The sequence below is a fragment of the Geotrypetes seraphini genome, chromosome 5, assembly GCF_902459505.1.
Source record: "Geotrypetes seraphini chromosome 5, aGeoSer1.1, whole genome shotgun sequence".
NCBI classification, from domain to species: domain Eukaryota; kingdom Metazoa; phylum Chordata; class Amphibia; order Gymnophiona; family Dermophiidae; genus Geotrypetes; species Geotrypetes seraphini.
In genome coordinates this window covers 51,474,589-51,497,055 of record NC_047088.1, presented here as the reverse complement: position 1 = coordinate 51,497,055, position 22,467 = coordinate 51,474,589, and the positions used below count along the sequence as shown (strand labels likewise).

The 22,467-nt window shown below is 42.8% G+C and overlaps 1 protein-coding gene across 6 annotated transcripts in view; it reads left to right on the top strand.

The window, feature by feature from the left end:
• The window catches only part of BRWD3 (bromodomain and WD repeat domain containing 3), a 286,770-nt gene that overhangs the window by 175,067 nt on the left and 89,236 nt on the right, over positions 1–22,467 (top strand). For 4 of the 6 annotated variants that reach the window (XM_033944589.1, XM_033944587.1, XM_033944586.1 and 1 more), the window contains 5 exons: positions 6,599–6,797; positions 13,874–13,990; positions 17,272–17,379; positions 21,104–21,228; positions 21,462–21,544. In XM_033944589.1, coding sequence (XP_033800480.1) covers positions 6,599–6,797; positions 13,874–13,990; positions 17,272–17,379; positions 21,104–21,228; positions 21,462–21,544 — 632 coding nt within the window. The remainder of the gene's footprint in view (positions 1–6,598; positions 6,798–13,873; positions 13,991–17,271; positions 17,380–21,103; positions 21,229–21,461; positions 21,545–22,467) is intronic. The other 2 variants (XM_033944590.1, XM_033944588.1) reach the window with 1 other exon arrangement.

Sequence of the window (22,467 nt, the reverse complement as noted above, 5' to 3'; positions counted from 1 at the left end):
AAGTGCCTCCCTGACGAAGTACAACCACGCACCTACCGTTAAACCCCAGAGTAGAACACAAGAGCGCCTGCAAGGGTCCTCTAGGCATCCTGGGCTGGCTTTTGCTCCAGAATTCATAAGTATGATGTATGAAGTATATTTAAATTACAGTGGTTGCAGCGACTCCTCAGGTTTGCTGTGATGGTAGTATCAGAGGTTCCTCCCTCTAAGGGTGCATTTTCCCCACAGCAGAGTCATGCGCACGATATAGGGGTATAGTCAGAAGAGTACTGGGATGAAGCAAATTTTGTTTCTATGCCTTTACTGCCCCAGTCTGGATTCTCAATACTAGTGGACTCGGCTTCGCACCTGGGAGAATCAGGTCCTGACCAGGTGGCATCCCTTGATTTCAGTGAGGACCCAACTGTGCGCAGGCTCTTTAAGCCCACAGTGCTTTTGGAGATTATTACTGAGTCTCTCCAAGAATTGGAGAGAGCCTTCACAGGCCTCTACAGCCCAGTGCTCACCTATGAGCAGCACTAAAACTCAGACTACAATCATTCCCTCCCATCCGAACATTACTAAAATGTTGACAGACCATTGGGAGGTCTTGGAGGAGCCTCTTTGGGTGGCAAAGGCCATGGCAAAGCTAAACTAAACTAAAGTTTAACTTTATATACTGGATCATCAACCTAAATAAGCTCGACTTGGTTTACAACAATTAAATAAAAAATAAATAAAGTTTACAATGATTAAATAAAAACTAAAGAAAGTAATAGCAAAAATTTTGAAGAGATTAGTTTTAAAAATGTTTGGCAAAAAGAAAAGTTTTTAGAAATTTATGGAAAGATTGGAAAGAATTGGGGCTCCTCAGAATTAAGGGGAGTTCATTCCATAGTTGAGAAAGTTTGAAAGCCAGAGATTGACTGAAGATCTTAACTCCTTTAATTCCTTTTCTAGAAGGAAAGGAGGGTTTGAATTGTTGGCTGCCTCTTGCAAAGGACAATCTGTAAGCATTCCATAATAAGGGAACAAGGGGAATAAAAATGCCATATAAAATTTTGGAAGAGATGCAAGCTCTACCCAATAGACATTGAATTTCATCAGCTGTTTATTCCACCCAAGATGGATTCCCTGTTGTCTTAGGTTACTAAGTGTACTTCCCTCCTTTGTGAGGGGAGAATGGTGTTGAAGGATACACAGGACCACAGGCTGGACTTTGTCCTTAAGATGCAATTTGAGGCCGTGATGTTGGGGTTGAAGGCAACAGCAACGTTGTCGTATGTCGCACGTGCTAGCCATCATGACCAAGGGCCCCTAGGGAGTCAGGTCAAGTTAATTTTCTTGGTTCTCAGCACTTTCGCCAGTACTGGGGAGGATCTTTGGTACAGAGATCTTTTCAAGGCTTGAGACAGAGACTTGGGGATGCTATACATCCTCAGGATCTCACCATACAGCGGCCCCCAAGAAACAGTTCTTATGCAATTTTCAGGAGCCGTACCCCCAAGAATAGGAGGGAGCTTATTGGCTTATTGGGAAGTTTGGGCAAAGATCACATAAGACTTCTGGGTACAAGCTAGAGTTCTTTCTTCCCCTTCCAGACCTCTTTGTGGATTCTCCACCAGGGAAGCCAGAGAAGGCGGACCGAGCCTGAGTGACAGTAAAGAGGCTACTGGATCTAGCAGCCATAGAAGCTGTCCTGGATGGAGAATCGCATTCAGGCGGGTACTCCATACATTTTATCAAGCTCTAATGAGACTCAGAAGACTGGAAGCCGATTCTGAATCTGAAATCAGTTAATGCAGCACTCACTTGTTTCCGCTTGGAAACAGTGAGGTCGGTCATTGCCTTTGTGGCACTGGGGGAATTTCTTGCCTCGCTGGATTTGACAGAGACCTATCTGCTTATCCCCATTTTCCCGGATCACAGGAAATTCTTAAAGCTTCACATTCTGGAGCACCACTCCCAGTTCGCATCCCTTCCATTTGGACTGACCACAGTACCATTACCTTTACCAAGGTGATTGTTGTAGTAATAGTAGTAGTGCACCTCCGCAAGGAGGGGATACAAGTGCATCTATGTCCAAACCTGAGGGAAGTACGGCATTGGAGTGTGTGGTTCAGCTACTGCAGAGCCTGAGTTAGGTCATAGACTTCCAAAAAATCCCCCTGTAGCCAACACAGTTTCTGGAGTATCTGGATGTCCTTTTAAACATGAAGGACAACAAAGTTTTACTTCCCGAGGTCCACAGAGTGAAGTTCTCGCATTAGATCAGGGTGTTTCGTGACAGGCCAGCATCAATGGCTTGACATTAATTGCAAGTGTTAGAGTCAATGGTAGCAACGATAGACGTGGTCCCCTGGACGAATGCACCTTTACGCCCTCTCCAGGATGTGCTGTTATGCTGCTGATCACTGCAAACAGATGCATTGCAGTTGCCCCTACCTTGGACAACAGAGGCACATCACAGTCTCAACTAGTGACTGGAGCCACAGTCTCTATCCCAGTTGGATGATTCTAACGACAGATGCCAGCCTTTACAGCTGGGGAGCTCATTGCGAGGGTTGTCCAGTGCAGGGATGTTTGCCTCTTCACAGAGAAAGTGGTTGATCAACCGGTTGGAGCCGAGAGCCATCCACCTGGTGCTGCGAGTACTTGGAAGCTTACTGCAGGACAAAGCGATATGAGTTTTCTTAGACAGTACAACTGCAGTAGCCTATGTCAATTGACAGGGAGGCACCAAGAGTGCTGAACTTTGGTTGGAAGCCCAAGTGCTGTTCCTGTGGGTGGAGATCCACCTGTTGGCGCCCTTGGCAGCACATGTAGTGGGAGTAGACAATGTGTAAGCAGATTTCTTCAGCCAGCAGATTCTGGATCCTGGAGAATGGGCTCTGTTTCTGGAAGGGTTTGACAGCATTGTGAGTCAATGGGGGTGCCTGATGTTTGACCTCATGGTGTCAGCGGCTAACAAGAAAATGACTTGGTTTTTCAGTTAAAGATATGAGCCAGGAAATGCTGGTCTTGTTGCCCTGGTGCAGCTGTGGCCAAAGATAGGGCTTCTGTATGTGTTCCTGCTGTGGCCCTTGATAGGTAGAGTCCTACAAAGAATAATGTCACATCCAGGGCTGGCAGTTCTCATCACACCGGACTGGCTGAGGTGTCTATGGTATGCAGATCTGGTCCGTCTAAAGAGGGACTAGGGTCTCAGACTACCCTGTCATCTGAGGTTACTCACGGGGCCCAATTGCCCTGGAGGATCCGGAGCGGTTTGGTCTTATGAAATGGCTCTTGAGTACACAGCCTTAGTGCACAAAGGCTATTTGGAGATTATGGTTGCCAGGCTCGTGAAGTCCAAGAAGCAGTCAACCTTGGCCACCTATGCAAAGGCCTGGAGGTGTTTCCAGGGCTGATGTGCCCAGAATGGTGAGGATCCGGTCACAGCATCAGTGTCGCTGGTTCTAGCTTTCCTTCAAGAAGGGCTTGAGAAAGAACTAGCGGTGGTTCCCTCAAACTACAGATATCGGGTCTCTCATGCTTCAGATTTTTGAAGGGAGCATTACATCTGCATCCTCCAGTATGCCAACCTTTTCCAACGTGGAGTCTTAATCTCGTTCTGCGGGCCCTTACTAGAGCTCTGTATGAGCCTTTGGAGATGGCATTATTGATGGATCTGACAGTCAAAACAGTGTTTTCAATGACAGTCACATCAACATGTTGGGTGTCTGAATTACAGGGTTTATCCTACAGACAACCTTTTCTCAGAGTTTTGGAGATGGGAGTTTGGCTGAGGGCAGTCCCCTTTTTCTTGCCAAAGGTTGTCTTCAGTTTCCACTTCAGCTAGGAAGTACGGTTGCTAGCCTTTGTGCCTATGGAGTCCAAGAAGAGTGACAAAGCTCTGAAATTGATGGATGTTCACAGAGTGTTGCTGTGTTATGTGGAAGTAATAAATGAGTTTCGACTGTTGGATCGTCTCTTTGTGCCAGAGAGTACAAGCCACTGATGCCAGCTGGCTTCAAAAGCGATCATTTCTACAAGATGAAATCTCGACAGTAGAAAGCAATCGCCAGTAGCCATTAAAATCATTCCACTAGGAATTTACCTTCCTCCTGAGTGGAGTCTAAAGCAGTTTCCCCTGAAGAAATATGTAGAGCAGCCACATGGTTTTCCCTCCATACTTTCACAAAGTTTTATAGAATGGATATAATGGCCAAATTGCATACCGTGCTACTTTTAGTCCTAGACTCTGGGGGACTGCTTTGATACATCCCACAGGTTCCAGAATGATGTGCCTATTGCACTAGAAGGAAAGATTAGATACTTATCTTAATAATCTTCTTTCTAGTAAATAGGCACATCATTCTGGATGCCTACCCTGTCAGATGTTCATTAGCCTGCTTGCTGTCTCGGACATGTCTGTATTACCGGATACCTTGTTTCTTTTCTCTGTCCAGGTCAATCGAGGATAGGGGGAACCACTACTATTGTGAAGAGAACATGGAGTATCTTTCAGAACTCCAAGACTATTAGTGCAGGTTGCACTCAGGTAAGTTAAATGTCTCATGATTGTTTTGTGTTATATGCTGACATATGAGCAGTACAGACTTGTTTCTCAGGGAGAGTCCCTGTACCCCTTCCTGTTGTATTACTTCTCTAGGGCTTTGGTATGAACTGAGGAGTTACAGGACACTCCATAGTGAGAGGAGGCAAAACAGAAAAATGTAAATGAGGCTCTCTGCACATAGAATCTTAGGATCAGAAGTTCACAACCCACCTGTTCCAGAAAGATGTGTCTATTTACTAGAAAGAAGATTATTAAGGTAAATACCTAATCTTTCCTTTTTGAAGATTTAGTCATCATTGGGGCTGGTTCTAGGTGCCTGTTTTATAAAGGCATAAAATTAGATACCTTTTTTGGCTATTCTACTGTGGTGCCTTTTTGTAAAATTATCCCATGTGGGAACAATTTTATGACAGGATGCCTAGGCTGTCAAGGTACATAAGTGCATACTGTATGTTGCACCTATTTTATAAATGTAACATAGGCATCTGTGTGCCTTTTATGAAATTACCCCAAGTAGGATCACACATTTATACCTGCTTCACCAGAAGTGTGTGTGTTTATGTGCCAGTAAGAATTGGTGAATATACACGTATTTTAAAAATATGCACATAAGTGCAAATTTTGACCATGCATAACCTGTTCTTTGCCCATGGGAACACCTGTTGCATAAAAGTAGCCACTGTGTTTTCTCTCCACCTGGTATTCAGCATTATTTAGCTGGCTGGGAACGTCACCTGGCTGATTAAAAAGCGCAAAGCCAGCTAACCACCAATATTCAACAGGAGTTAGCTGGCTATTTCTTACCGAATATCCTGGTCAGCAGGTAGCTTGGTCACTGGCTATGTTGCATAACATAGCCGGTTAGCATCAATATTAATTTGCTGACTGGCAACCAGATAGACCCGCCTAAGTAGCAGGTTTATTTTTTGGTTGCTATGACTTAGCTGGCCATCCAATAAATATCTGTTTGGCCAACTATATCTACCATGGGTGAACTTAGACTGGAAATTCAATGCTGGTGGTTAACTACGGCCCTGGCATTGAATTTTTAGGTTCACCGCTGACTGTGTAGTCTGAATATCGGCCCCTGTGTATTACATTTATGCATATGTACATCAGGTAAATGTATAACCGTCTGCTTGAGTGTGTACAATGCTGTACTGCATTTTCAAATTCCTTATAAAACAACCGCTTCTATGTGGGAGCTATTCTGCTTCATAAGTATTTTCCATTTTTGTTAATTTTGATTGCCTTAGGAGTTCCTGTGTTGGCACTTGTCACATGTAGCAGAGTGTTAATGATGATAGAATTTCAGCTTGTAGGGGGTCCCAGTTTCTTGGCAGCAGTGCAATAAGGTGCCATGCAGGGAGCCTGGGTTTTATTCTTAAGTCTGGTCTTTTGAACAGTGGGCTGCTCATGCAATACAGGCAGTACTCATAACTCCATGCAATGATCACATCTGTTAGCTGGTCTGAGGGCTCATAATTGCAGGGAAAGTGGTCATGGTACATGGTCTCAGTCATGGACTGCCACTGCAGCAAGTAAACTAGGTGAGTTGGGAGAATAGTAGGTAGGGGGAAAAAATCTCTGGGCAGCTACAAATGCTCTTATAGGACAGTTCTATAACAGGACACCTAGTAGGAGCCTATTCTATAAAGAAATGTGCCTTGGCTCTGCCCATGTATATGCCCCTTTGCAAATATGCGCTATATAACTTAAGCTTGTATTTACAAGGTGGAATTTTTACAAATACATGCATAAATGCCATTAACTGTTTAGCGCCCAAATTACAGAATTGCCCCCCTAGTGCTGTTGAAGCCCAAAGGAGTAGAAGAAAAATATAATTTAGGCCATCATTTGCAATATTTTTCTTAATGGCAACCAGGAATTATTGGAGCCTTTATCAGGGACTCACAAGACCAGCCCTTAGAGGTTATTCCTAACAGAGTATGCAACATTCTGACCAAAACTTGGTGGAGGCACTTATTTACATTTTGGCTGCAGACATTTGAAAATGTGTGTCCATTTGATTTGTTTTGTTTAAACATGAGATATCAGAGAGCTCTGCGCTGTTCACAGTGATTCATCGAGTGAATATTCTGACTGGACGGCAGATGCTGGAATTAATCTGCAGCCTCCCAAGAGACAAACCAGACAGACATCTCGAAAGATATGTAGCAGTTCTGAAGATGAGAATACGAAAGAGGACGGGGCATTGGATGAAAAGCGAAGGAAACCAAAGCAGGCCAAAAAAAAGGTTGGAGTTTTCAGATGATAGCTTTCAATTTCTGTAATCTTATCCAATCCAAGCAAGCCGTGCCATTCAGTTAGACACCTCTGTGCCTAACTCGATGACATTGTCTGACAGAAAATGTATACTTTTATACCTTAGTTCAGATTCCTAAGTGTTCTAATCAAAAGTCCTGTTGCATCCTAGTGAAATTTGTACACAGTTTTCTAATACCAACAAGTGCAATAGTTGGAAGTCATTACAGCTGAGAGCTTTTCATAATAAAGCGTTCCTTACTGTGCAGTTGCTGAAATGAATGATGACATCTTAACTAGAATATAATTAAGAAACATAATATCCATCAACGGCAAACATAAGAAGAAAAATAACCCAAGTCCACAGTATGAGAGGTCAGAATAAATATTACATGGGAGAAAACATAGACAAATTCAGATTTATTTATTGTAAAGAAAAAGTGTATTGGGTCAGGCTACATCAGACTTGCTCCTCAGTCTCTCACATCACCTTCAACATTCTTGGCTCCCTCTTCTACCACATGCAGGAAGCAGATTCTTTCATTCAGGGTCTGGCTGGTGTCCTCTTGAGTCTTAGCCAGCCTCTGATGTTGTGACTGCCTCCTTCTCCGCAACCTGCACAAGCCACTGGCGTGTCCTCCTCCCTTAATCCAGAATGGACCATGGACATGCTTCCTCCTGCCTTAGCCCATACCACATAGCCCATACCACATATGCCATAGCCCATACCACTTAGGCCATATCTCCTGCCTTAGCCCATACCACATAGTCTGCTAATGAATACATTTTATTTTCCCTTGGTCCACATGGATGCCAATTCCTAAAGACTCAGTGTCATTTTTCCAGCACAGAAATTCCTTGAACCTTTTATAGATGATATTGCTATAAGCTATGAATGGTTTTTTTTTCTAACATGTTATACAATGAATCAGTTTTTGATAAATTACTGTTCATATTTTGGAACTGTGAGCTATTTCTCTGGGCTTTCCTTTGTAAATGGTGGTATTATGTTTCAAATTGTGTTTTAATCTCGAGAAATTAAGATACTGTGAACACTAAGTGTAATAATAGGTTGCCTAGGTTGGGAGACCAAGCTGGTGCCTGGTTTTAAACCTATCTTATAAAGACACTTCTTTATAAGATAGGTATAAAGACACTGGAGGCTGAACTAGAGGGATCGTGCATCCTTCTTAGCCTCGACTGCAGGGCTAATAAATCTTGTTCCCTCCCCTTCAGGCTACCTGTCTGGGAACTTCCTGTCATGTCAGTCTTTATTTGATTTGTTTCACGGGTTTCGCCAAGTGCTGCAGATCAACTCTGTGGGAGTGATCCTTCAGTGGGAGATCGCAGACATTTTAAATATTTTCTGGAGGGTGCTCTGTAAGCTTGAACTGCAGTAAGCCCTCTAGACAGCCTGCAGATTGGATTGGGTCTCCGGGATCGGGATCGGGAGCCATCTCTCCCCTGGTTCATCCGAAGAGGGATAGAGCGCAGGCTGCTGATGTTCCGTGGAGGTATAAAATTGCTCCACAAAAGTTGCAGAGATCACTGATGACTATGCTACATTGGCTCACAGTTGAGTCTTGAATACAAGTCAAATGTTTAATTTTAATATTATGTGCTTTAAGGAGATATGAGGACTGTCTTTGTAAGCAAACCATATGACTTGATATTAGCTGAGTAGACAGTACAATCAACACACAATGTCCTGTTAAAAGTGCTGATTGTGGGGGTGCTGACAAAAAACAGACTTCAGATCAGGGCTTTCTCTGAGAAGATCAGGACTTTAGAATAGCATTCCATTGGCCCTTAAGCAGGGAGAAAACTATGGAAGCTTCTGCAAAAAGCTAAAAACATGGTGATTTGAGAGAATATGGAATGCTAGTGAATGGGGAGGGATGAAGAGTGTTGAACAGTTGGTGTTGGCTGACAGGGTAGAGTGAATGATAGATGTTTTCCACCATTTTTGAGGAGGTGGCTTTTAAAAAAATGTTTTTTGTATGTGAGGTGTTATGTAAACTACCGTATTTTTCGGTTTGGTTCAGAATTTTTTTTTTCTTGATTTTTCCTCTATACATAGGTGCATTTGGTTTGGTGCTCCGCTGCCCGAAGCTCCCCGGTACCTCTTTTTAACTGGCGGTGGTCCTGCATGGTCTTCTGTTGGACAGCTGCCTTTCTCCCTGCAGAGTGAAGCCTAAGGCAGGACTGCGACCTTTGAAATTCATGAGAACTGACGGCAGCCAATCACGGAGCGGAGCGGGACCAGGCAGGAAGCACAAAGGTCATGCTCCTGCCTTATGCGTTGCTCTGCAGGGAAAAGGCAGCCATCCAGCAGGAGACCGCGCTGGACCACCGCCAGTTAAAAAGAAGTACCGAAGGGCGGTGGTGTATTCGCTCCATAAGACGCACCCACTTTTCCACCCCCTTTTTGGGGGTGGAAAAAGAGCATCTTATGGAGGGAAAAATATGGTATTTGGGGTACTACATTGAAACATGATGGCAGATGAAGGCCAAATGTCCCATCTAGTCTGCCCTCCCACAGTAACCATTATCTCTTTCTCTCTCTGAGAGATCCCACATGCCTATCCCAGGCCCTTTTGAATTCAGAATCAGACACAGTCTCTGCACCACCTCTTCCGGGAGACTGTTCTATGCATCTTCCACCCTTTCTGTAAAAAAATATTTCCTTAGATTACTCTGGAGCCTATCACCTCTTAACTTTCATCCTGTCTTCTCATTGCAGAGTTTCCTTTCAAATGAAAGATACTTGACTCATGCGCATTTACATTACGTAGGTATTTAAACATCTCTATCATATCTCCCCTCTTCTGCCTTTCCTCCAAAGTATACAAATTGAGATCTTCAAGTCTGTCCCCACATGTCTTATGATGAAGACCACATACCATTTTAGTAGCCTTCCTCTGGACCGACTCCATCCTTTTTATATCATTTTGAAGATGCAGCCTCCAGAATTGTACACAATATTCTAAATGAGGTCTCATCAGAGTCTTATACAGGGGCATCAATACCTCCTTTTTCCTACTGGCCATACCTCTCCTTATGCAACCTAGCATCCTTCTAGCTTTCGCCGTCACCTTTTCAACCTGTTTGGCCACCTTAAGATCATCACAATTATGCCCAAGTCCCACTCTTCTGTCGTGCACATAAGTTCTTCACCCCCTAAATTGTACCATTCCCTCAGGTTTTTGCAGCCCAAATGCATGACCTTGCATTTCTTAACATTAAATTTTAGCTGTAAAATTTCAGACCAAGCTTCACCATGTCTTTCTTCATTTTATTCGCACCATCCGGCGTGTCTACTCTATTGCAGATTCTCATACAATATATTTCATAAGAACATAAGAATAGTCTTACTGGGTCAGACCAATGGTCCATCAAGCCCAGTAGCCTTTTCTCACGGTGGCCAATCCAGGTCACTAGTACCTGGGCAAAATCCAAGGAGTAGCAATATTCCATGCTACCGATCTAGGGCAAGCAGTGTCTTCCCCCATGTCTTTCTCAATAACAGACTATGGACTTTTCCTTCAGGAACTTGTCCAAACCTTTCTTAAAACCAGCTATGCTATCTGCTCTTACTGAACCTCTGGCAATGCACTCCAGAGCTTAATTATTCTCTGAGTGAAAAAATTTTTACTCCTATTGGTTTTAAAAGTATTTTCCTGTAACTTCGAGTGTCCCCTAGTCTTTGTAATTTTTGACGAAGTAAAAAATCGATCTACTTGTCCCCCGTTCTACTCCACTCAGGATTTTGTAGACTTCAATCATATCTCCCCTCAGCCTTCTCTTTTCCAAGCTGAAGAGCCCTAACCATTTTAGTCTTTCCTCATATGAGAGGAGTTCCATCCCCTTTATCATCTTGGTCGCTCTTCTTTGAACCTTTTCTAGCACCACTATATCTTCCTTGAGATAAGGAAACAGAATTGAACGCAGTACTCCAGATGAGGTCGCAGGAAGTGATACAGGGGCATTATAACATTCTTAGTCTTGTTAACCAGCGGCAAAGAAAGCTAACAGGATGTTAGGCATGATAAAGAAAGGAATCACGAGTAGATCAAGGGAGGTCATAATGCCGCTTTATAGAGCAATGGTCAGACCACACCTGGAATACTGTGTCCAACACTGGTCTCCATACCTGAAGAAGGATATAACACTACTGGAGAGGGTGCAGAGGAGAGCGACAAAGCTAGTAAAAGGTATGGAGAACTTGAGCTACAAAGATTGCCTCAGAAAACTGGGACTATTCACCCTTGAGAAGAGAAGACTGAGAGGGGATCTGATAGAGACTTTTAAATTGCTAAAAGGAATTGACATAATGGAGCAAGCTCACTCACCATCAGGGGGAAAGGATGGTGAGCAAGAAACAGCGTTATTCACATTGGCAAATGTAACCCAGTCTCGGACCAGAGGTCATGGCCTGAAGCTGAGAGGGGACACGGCCAAGACAAACGTCAGAAAGTTCTGCTTCACACAGCGAGTGGTGAACGCCTGGAACTCTCTCCCGAAAGAGCTGGTGGAGGAAACCACCGTTCTAGGATTTAAGGGAAAATTGGACGCACATCTTCTTGCAGAAGACATTGAGGGATACGAGTGACATTGTATTCGCCAGGGTGTGCCTGGCTGGGCCTCCGCGTGTGCGGAACGCCGGACTAGATGGACCCCGGGTCTGATCCGTTGCAGGCATTTCTTATGTTCTTATGTTCCCTTTTTTAATAATTCCTAGCATCGTGTTTGCTATTTTGGCTGCCACGGCATGTTGGGCAGAAGGTTTCATCATATTGTCTACGATGATACCTAGATCCTTTTCTTGAGTGCTAAGCCCCAAGGTGGACCCTAGGATCCAGTAACTGTGATTCAGGTTATTCTTACCAATGTGCATCGCTTTGCATTTGTCCACATTAAATTTCATCTGCCACTTGGACGCCCAGTTTAGTGTCATCTGCAAATTTAATCACCTCACTCGTTCCAATTTCCAGATCATTTATAAATAAGTTAAATAGCACTGGTCCTGTGGCACTCCACTATTTACTCTCCTCCATTGAGAAAAATGACCATGCGACAGTTCCCAAAAACTCTACTGTCACAACCAATACCTCTTACGAATTCCTTCCAGCAGATCCTCAGCGGCACCACTTTGGGCTCAAAAGCTTTCTCTGCCCAAAGCTTTAAGTGTCTTGTCACCAGATCTTATATCATTATTATAGGTGTGATAATAGCTTTAAAGCAGATACTTAACTTGTGGTCTCTAGCTAGGGATATTGCACCATGTTTCACCAAATGCTTTTTCAAGGTATAACCCTCATTAGCGCCAGCTCTCATGACCACATACTCACCCAAAATTATATATATGTATATGTATATACATTTGAATTCATGGCTCTCCAGCAAACTTCTGCTGAAGGCTCCTCCATGCCTTAAATTTACCAGTATTTTCCCCTCTTATCCTCCCCCCCTTTCAGTCCCTCTTCCCGATCCCCTTTCAACCCCTCTCTGAATGTTGCCTAGAGCCTGAATAGGTATGTGCGACACACAAATAGAAGATTAGATTAGAATCTGTTAAGCACATCTTTTCATCCTGCAGGGCTCATGCAGCTCTTTATTGCAAAACTTATCCCTGGCAACAAGAGATGATAAATATGAACACTTCTTTAACTGACTGAGGGAAGGATTTGTCTAATGCATCAAAATATTAGGAGGCCATATAGCAGCACTATTAAATATAAGCACAGTGTTGCTCCACGTTTACATTTAGGATTATTAAAATTTGATATACCACTAGGCTTTCTCAGAACACAGCAGTTTACAGTAATAAAATCAAGTAGAATAAAACCAAAAATATGAAAGGAACTCCATAAAATTTGACAGGAAAGACCTAGAGCATTCACATTGGAAAATGTCATATAGAACTATAGAAGCTTAAAACCATGTATAGTATATCTACAGCATGTGTTCCTCAATAATGCAGTGTAAGGTTTGTTGGGCACCTTTTTGACTGGACTCTCCTGTGTTGCAGGGACTGCTTGGGCAGTATTTACATCACTATTACAAATGTATATTAATATAATGTATACATCATTTAGTGATACATAAGGAATAAGATCCCTTTGATAAAAATGCCTTCCCCTATATGAAATTTTTCATTTTCAATCGGACCAATGTATTCATTATTATTTGAAGGCATCAGGGTCCCTGAAAGAAAGATTGGAGCACTTAGCATTTGGTTTGGTCATTAGCATTCTTTTCTTTTTCTGAAGCTTACAGTTTAAATAATCATGTTATCAGTTCCCAAGAAACACAGCCTCCTTTTTTTCAGGATGATGGAAATGCTTGTAGCTGTGGATACCACTATCAGGCTGTGAGCCCTGAAGCCACTCTTTGATCATTGATCATTTTCTGCTTTTAGAATAGAGAAATCCATTAAGGTTTTCTCACACTTTTCCCAGGCATTTTGGAGTACACAGTGTTATGCAGTGATAGTGAAAATTATTTGTCGTATTTAAAAACAAACAAACATTTATTTATCTACCCACGATGAGCATATAAGAACATAAGAATAGCCTTGCTGAGCCAGACCAATGGTCCATCTAACCCAGTAGCACGTCTTCATGGTGGCCAATCCAGGTCACTAGTATTTGGCAAAAACCCAAATAGTTGCTACCGATCCTGGGCAAGGAGTGGCTTCCCTCATGTCTGTCTCAATAATAGACTATGTGGACTTTTCCTCCAGGAAATTGTCCACACCTGTTTATTCTATAATGACCAAAGGTTAGAGGGAACAATTGAAGTTGACCTCTTCAGTGTCATCCTTTGCCAGCAGGAGTTACCCTCTAGAGGGATAAATGCCTTTTTTAAAAATCTTTTTTGTTTCTTCCATAGAACCAGACACAGGCCCTCCACAGCATGATTATAACCTACTAGCCAATGAACAAGTCCTCTTGTCACAGCTCATTCTGCCCTACACAAGAGCATTTTATAGCTCTTTGTTCGTTCTCATGTTTTCATATACTTAATAGTAACGGTTTTCTTTCTTCCTTCAATTCTTTGTTGAAGAAACCAAGTGAGCTGCCGACCATAGATGGGGAGCCAGGTGAAGAATGGTTTCCTCCCCAGTGGATATTGGACACCATACCACGCCGTTCACCCTTTGTCCCACAAATGGGTGATGAGGTAATTTTGCTTTTCTTTTGACAATTTTTGGCCTGTCATGAAGCATCTTTGGTGCTGTTCTCCAAACAAATGTAAGAGAGAGATTATTTCAAAATGAGGGAAATACCCCTTGTATTAAAGTATCTAGAGATGATTTTACCATAAAGAACACCTCTTTCATTAAATCCAGCAGCAATTGGAACAGCTGTAGTTTGTAAAAGAAATCAGCTTAGTTAGATTTTGGATGAATGTATGCAGTTTTAAGGACAAGTTGATCACGTTATGCTTGAAGTCTTGGTCAATCCATGTCTTCTGCAGAGGAAAGGCAGAAAATAGTTCATGCTGGGAAATTTTGGGAATCTTGAATACATAAAGGATTTATTTATTTATTTTTGCAAAATGTACAGAATATTATATTAACAAAAGTGTAATTTAGTCTTAAATGTGTCAGCTATTCTTATTATGCTTTATGAGCTCCAGAAAAAGCATCTCTGTAGCATACTGCAGTTATTAAGAAGAGTGTTAGAGCAGTAAGTTTGAGAGACTAAGATCATACCCAGTGTATTCTGATATAGGAGCAAGGTTTATTCCTTCCATGGAGTTTCTAAAACAAACCATTTGGAGACAGTATCCCCAAGAAACAGTTAAATTTAACATATTCCGCTCAAGATTCAGTGCTGTTTAGATGGCCAGGAATAGCTCCTGGCTGGCTAAAAACAGCTGTTCCTAAGTCAGTTAGCTGGCTATCTTCTGCTGAATATAGAGGTCAGTGGCTAGCCCAGTCACTGGTTATGTCGTACAACATAGCCAGTTAGTGCCAATATCCATTGGCTGACTGGCTGTATATAGTGGCCAGATAGACTTGCTATTTAGGCAGGTCTATCTTTGGCTGCCATGACTTAACTGGTCAGCCAATGAATATCGGCTTGGGCATCTAAAAATAGACAAGAAATTCAATGCTGGTCACTGGATATGGCCCTGGCATTGAATTTCTGGGTTTGCCTTTGACCACTGGAGGTAGCAAGGTGCCTTCTATGGTCTGAAAATGGGTACCATTGCTCTTGCTTTAGAAAAATGTCTCTCATCTTTTTGTTGTAAACCACTATGCTGTCCTTGTTTGGTTTCAATGGTGTTGAATCAAATCAGTTTAAATAAATGTATAAATAAATGTTCAGAACTCTTTATAAAAGCTTTCTTGCATTTTGCAGTATTTTTATCCTATGGTTATCAAACTTCTGCTTTGAAAGATACTTTCTCTGATTCCACATTCCACAGGGGAGTGCTTGCCAAAACTGCTGGTCAGTCATTTCATAACTTAGTTTCAAATTATCAACTGGGCCAAAGGCAAAATCAAACCAAAATCCCAAAGCTTAACCTATGAATCATGTAAACGCATCGATCCCTCCATATTCTGGAATAAAACACGCAACAGTCCAAGAACATAACCCCAAAAATTTCATCTCACAATGGTGCACACTACGTACAGCTATCCAGTACAAACAAAAACCAGAATCAGCAGACGATCAGACAAATGGTTCGACAACGAACTACTCCTACTCAAAAGACAATGCAGATGACTAGAAAGAAAATGGAGAAGAAGTAACCAAGAACACACAAAAACATCATGGAGAAAACCAAACCAACAATACAAGCAAAAGCTAAAAGAAAAGAGATAGGCACAGAAGTTCAAGACACAAAAAAACTATTCCAATTACTAAAAGAACTCACAGACACTAAACCCTACCTGGCCAACAACAACACTCCACCCCCTTCAGCCACTCTTCTTGCTGAATACAACAGCCAGGACAACTTTCGCATGAACCCCAATCCACCTTGATGAGATCACAATGTCCCCCACAGAAAAAGAATCAGCTGCAGCAGACAGAACCTGGTCCGACTTCACCACAATACAATGGTCTGACCTAAACAGACTCTACAAAAAAATTCAGCCACGCAACCTGCGACCTCAACCATTGCCCTCCATACCTGTTAAAAGTCTCCAGCCCAAAATTCTGCGCTCTACTCATAAAATGGATACAATACCTGCTCACAGATGGCCTTTTCCCACAAGACCTCAGTGAAATCATCATCACCCCGATCATAAAAGACCCAAAAGTAGCAACAGATCTACCATCCAACAACAGACCTATAGCCTCAATCCCATTATATGTCAAGCTAATGGAAGACCTCGTACCTAAACACCTCACCAACTACCTAGAAAACCACAACTTACTCCACCCTACACAGTCTGGTTTCAGAACCAACTACAGCACAGAGACACTATTAGGTTCCCTCCTGGACAGAGCTAGACAACACCTCAGCACAGGCAAAAGGATGCTGGTTATACAACTAGATCTCACCGTAGCATTTGATCTCGTAGACCATGACATTTTACTACAAATACTAGAAACAATAGGAATCACAGGAAAAGTGCACACTTGGCCCAAGGATTCTTACAATCCAGGACCTACAGAATAAAGACAAAGAAAAATCAGAACCATGATCCAACCCCTGCGGCGTAATCAAAGGGTCACCTTTATCTCCAACACTCTTCAATCTCTACCTGCTTAGACAAATTATGCTTAACTTCTTATAGCTATGCAGACGAAGTCACCATCCTCCTTCCTTTTGATCAACCAACACACTCCATGACAGACACACTACATAGAACACAAAAAAGGGGGGAAAATGTTAACTTGAATGTAAACCAATCCTCCCCCTCTCTCTCTCCTTCCTTCCCTCTCCTGTGGCATCTGGTATTTTTGTCATTCCTTTCCTTGAGGTGTCCTGCTGCAGCTAGCCCTTCCCCCTCCCCTCATTCTGAACTAGAAACTCCCACTCATTCATTTTCATTGTAAAGACAAAGTCTTCTGTATCCACCTTCCTGGGCCTATTTTACAGGGGAGCTGAGGCTGGTGTGAATAGCAGTTGGAAGATGCTGCTAATAACGGCAAACATTTCAAGAGGTACATAGGGGGGGGGACAGAGAGGAGGAGAGTTGCTGGTGCCCCCACAAAGACAGTGCCCCCACAAAGACAGTGCTCCACACTTATTACACCACTGATCTCAGTTCAGGCTAGGTTGTAGCTGAGACTACCTAAATCCAGCAGGTTAAAACTTAGCTGACCAGATTTAAACTGATCACTGTCCTGAAATTCTACTCTAGATGAAATAATTAAAGTGAAGAGATGCGTGTAGTTTTGTCATAGTAGCATTAAACAACATATGCTTTCAGTAATAATAAATTGTAGCTTAAAATGTCACAGTATTTTTAATTTTTGGGTTTTTTTTCTTCCCTTAAGGTTATATATTTTAGACAGGGGCATGAAGCTTATATAAGGGCACTGAAGAAAGCAAAAATTTACAATGTTAACTTACAAAAGCAGCCATGGAACAAAATGGATCTCAGGGTAAGTTTCTAATTTTTGGAGAACAGGAACTTAGAGGTTATGACTTTATAAATCTGGTGACACAAAGGAAAAATAACGGAGTCAGGAAAATGTCACATCCATTGATTGATTCAGTTATATTAGGAGTATTTTTGGAGATTTTTATTGGTTTAGAGCAGTGGTCTCAAATTTGTGGCCCGCAAGGTACTATTTTGAGGCCCTCGGTATGTTTATCATAATCACAAAAATAAAATAAAACAGTTTCTTGATCATATGTCTCTTTAGATATACTGTAAAGTACAATATTATTATTAAGACATAGCCAGAAGGAAATACTTATAAACAATAAAAAGTTTTACCTCATGCAAAATTGTCATTTCTTTAATAAGACACTAACCCCCGCAGCCGGCTAAAAAAACTAACACCTGCTCAATGCAGGCGGTTTAACGGTTAAACCCCTACCACAGCTTGATAAAAGGACCCCTAACTATTTTTTCTGAGGCCCTCCAATAACCTACAAATCCAAAATGTGGTCCTGCAAAGGGTTTGAGTTTGGGACCACTGGTTTAGAGGGTAGTTTCAAATCAGGGTGATGTGCATATTTTTCCTTTCAAAATTGTCCCAAGGAAGGTGCATGCACAAATTTATACTTGTTCTTAGAATGCACAAATTACCCAATTGTTAAAATATATTTGCATGCTCTTAAAGTGTGAATGTAAATACAAGAGGCCACTGAAAAGTTCTTAGCTCAACCAACAAAGTTAGGGCAGTCTACATCGAGGGCTATTTGCTTAGTCCAGTGATTTTCCATTTTTTTCATTCCATCAGAAAATTAATGAAAAAAGTGGAAAATTGCTGGACTAATTAGAGGATGCACTAAACTTAACGATCATCTAACGATTGTCACTAAACCAGTTTGACTGGTTTTGCGATTGATCAGATTTCCCGACCTGATGCACAAAACTGCTGACCGTGTGCTTCTCTGAGCAATCATTCATTCTTCGATCCAAGCATGCAAATGAGGCGAGCAATCTGTGCATGAAATGATTTCCGCCAGCAGAAGAAATAGTGATCGGGTTTACTGATTGGTGAAGACCAGTTGCTCACGATCCTTGCCGACTCTTCAGCCCTGAAAGTAATAGAATCTGTATTGAAGTTATACTATCTAATATAATAAAACGCTAGGCCGCGCATGCGCACTTCCATCGCATGCGTCCGTTTTCCGTGAGCTGTAGCGACCCGCAGATAGGAGTGTGCATGCGTTGCTTAGGGTTCCGTTTTTGCATCTGGCCTGCTCCCTGCTAGTTGGCCGCCTCCCTTGCCAGAGTTATTTTTTCTGTTTAAAAGTGCCGCCGCGGCTCCTGTCACCAGCCACACCTGGCTAAACACTAACACGCCGCGACTCACCCCTTCCCCCCCCCCCCCGACGACCTTACCCGGCACAACTGAAACCCCCATTGACCCTCCCACCGCTACATAGCTGACAAACCTGGCAGGAGCAGCAGCGTCCCAGGCACACTAAACGCTGCTTCGGGTCTTCTAATGGCCTAATTTCCTCTGCTGCGTCCCTGATGACATCATCAGAGATGCGGCAAAGGAAATTAGGCCAGTAGAAGATCCGAAGCAGCGTTTAGTGTGCCTGGGACGCTGCTGCTCCTGCCGGGTTTGTCAGCCCTGTAGCGGTGGGAGGGTCAACAGGAGTTTCAGTTGTGCCGGGTAGGGTCGGCGGGGGAGGGGGGTGGAGGAAGTCAGGCAAGCATCGGGGTGGGGGGGAGCTTCAGTGGAAGGGGAGTGGGAGGCAGGCAGGCTGGCATGGGGGAGTTTCAATGGAAGGGGGATGGGAGGCAACGGAGGGGGTGGGGGGTTTTCAATGGAAGGCAGGCTGGCATCGGAGGGGGGGAGGAAGGAGGCACTGGGGACACTAAGGACATAGAAAAGGGCACTATGGACATAGGAAGGAGGCACAGGGAGATTCACAGACAGAAAAAATGACAGACAGGCAGCATGCAAGGAGAGAGAGACAAAGAAAAAAAAATACCCAGACAGACAGACATGAAGGGAAGGGGGGCCGACAAAGAAGAGGACTCGAGCCGCAAGGAAGAAGCTGGGCCTGCCTGCCTGTGGGGAACGCTATAAAGGAAGGGGGGGCCATGGAGCAGGCTAGACCACGGGAAGGGAAGAGAAGGGAGAGGAGCCGAACGGAGCAGCCAGATCACAGCAGGACACAACGCGGGGGAGGGGCCGAACGGAGCAGGCCAGATCGCGGTAAGAGAAGGGGTGGGGGAATGCTGCAACTGCTACACAGGGACCTGGAGGGGAAGGCAAATACCGCTGCTGCTGCTGCACAGGGAAGTCGGGGGGTGGGGGAGGGAAATGCTGTTGCTGTTGCTGCACCACAGGGAAGTGGGGTGGAAATGCTGCTGCACAGGGAAATGGAGGCAAAGAATGACACACAGACAGCAGGAGGGAGGGAGACAGACAGAAAAAGGGAGCCAAGGAGAGAGAGAGAGACAGCGGGAGAGAGAGAGAGAGACAGAAAGAAAGAAAGACAGACAGACATATATTCTAGCACCCGTTAATGTAACGGGCTTAAAGACAAGTAAAAACATATTTAGATATGCAGTGGAAAAAGCGGTAAACAGATAACAGGATGGAAAAGTATAAACGCCGCCTCACTGCTCGCTTTTACAATAGCACTGTCCAACAGTTTTCAATAGCTCCTTCCAACACCACCTTTGAACTCCTTAGAACGGCTCTGCCCAACAGCTTCGAACAGCTCCCAAAAGAAGGGAATTCTCTACTGGCATTCCTTATATTGCATTTTACAACAACAATGCTTTGCGGCCAACACCTTCAATGTGCGCTGATGACGTGTAAATATAATGTGCGCAAACAAACTATGCCTATGACTGGTGTACAACAGGCACATGTGTACATTGCAGCATGAACCAACAGGAATATTCTGCGCATGTGTTTAAATTGCTCTCGCAGCAATCGATTGGGTAAGATTAGGGCAAGCGGGTAAGATTAGGGCAAGCCTCTGCTCAAATCATTTGCATGTTAACTTGGTAGTGCATTGATCGCTCGTCCACAATTGGCCAGAGAATCGACCAACAGTGATCCAGTCGTATTGGTGATTATCTTTAGTGCATCCAGGCCTAAGTGTATAGCTTTTGATGGAGACTGCCCCAACCTTCTTGATTGGGTTGAGAACTTTAAAGCGGCCTCTCGTACGTCCTCTCCAGCTCCACCTCTTCTCAGGTTGGATTTACTTGTGGGTATATGTACACTTTACATGCATATGCTCGGGATAATTTTTGAAAAAGTTATTTCTATATGTAAGACACTGTTGTACCCATAGAAATTCCTTATAAAATTTCCTTCTTAGTTGATTAGTCAATGCAGTCTACATAATAAGTAGCCTAAGAGATAGTTGCACACCTTTCAGTTATTTTAAAAGTGGATATATATGCCTTTAAAATGATTCTAACTTACTTTTAGGCAGTGACCTTGATAAAACATAGATGTGTGAAATGCTGTCAGTGAATGCTAACGTTCCATTTTTATTCTGATCACTAAGCAGTTGAATAAAGGAGGATATTTTTTAATCAAAATATTACTGAACATGTATGGAACCTCATATGTTTTATTGTCTGTCTTGGTTTCATGAAAAGTTTAAATTATGCTGAACCAGAGGTGACCTGTTGAGTATATTAAGCTGTGTCACAATATCTTTGACAACCAGGAACAAGAATTTGTGAAGATTGTAGGCATTAAGTATGAAGTTGGACCACCAACGCTCTGCTGCTTGAAGCTCGCATTTCTGGATCCTATCTCAGGAAAAATGACCGGGGAGTCATTTTCTGTCAAGTGAGTGGCTAATTTTGTGCCAAACTGGGATTTCAATAGTTTGTCATTGTTTAGATAGGTTCTCCCAGAATGCTTTACAGGCATTCTTTAGAGGGCAATTGCTGTCCTGTTTCCGTGGATGAACTGTATTCTGAATCATATCTGCCTTCTGAATCATATCTGCTTGGATTGCATATAGCCAAAACTTGATGTCCTTTTTGTGAAATGGCATTCTTCCAAATTTTCTTCTGCAGATACCATGACATGCCAGATGTCATTGACTTTCTAGTCCTTCATCAGTTCTACAATGAAGCAAAAGAAAGAAACTGGCAGATCGGTAAGTTAAGCAATGCTGTTTGATATCTATTTTCCACTTTGCAGTACCACTACCATAAGGTTTCCAGGCTAGGGCACCACATATAAACAAAACTGTATTTCAGTATTTCTAGCTGATAAAAGAGCAGTAGCTTTTAGTATTTTACTATCTCATTTGTTATACTGCCTTGTTTTTGCTTTATTCAAGTAGTCATATTTGTTTTCTGTGTATGTTAAAAACTTTAAGCAAAAAGAATGACTGGAGGAACAACATACACTTTACAATAATAAATTCCACTCCAGTGTCAAAAATAAGGTGCATGCATTTCTCTAAAGAAAGGGAAAAGCTTCAGATGGTGCAGGGAAAATTTCAAGTACTAACAGAGTGAGCTATAGTAATATTGCTCTACTCCAACCCATTCATCACTGGGAATGCTCGTTATAATTATACTTGGGGCCTTCCTACTTCAGCAACAACAGGACCTGCTTCAAAATCTGTTTCAACTTTCCACTCAAGCCTTTCATCTTCTGTCTATCTCAGCTGCAACTGATGGCACTCTTGGATCACATGGCATCTTCAGTCCATGTTACTGTCTTCATGAGACTTCACTTTGAATTGCCCAGTAGTCTCTGGCATCTACAGGGACTCCAGTTTTTGATCCTTTTTCACAGCCACTTTCATCGCTGTGTTACTCTCTTCAGTGGGGGATGAATTCGTCCACTCTTTCCAAATGACTGCTGCTTCAGATGCCTACAGATCAGCCAATTCTGACCACATACTCCTCCAAGTATTCTTGCAAACCTCACCTGGACAGTATTAACACATGAACCTGTTCTGCCAAGAGCAGATGTTATATACATATGTCGAGACTTAAGTGAGCTGGAATACTCTCAAGTTTTTTCATCACAGCATATTTAATCAACTCCTCTTACTATGCATGAGCA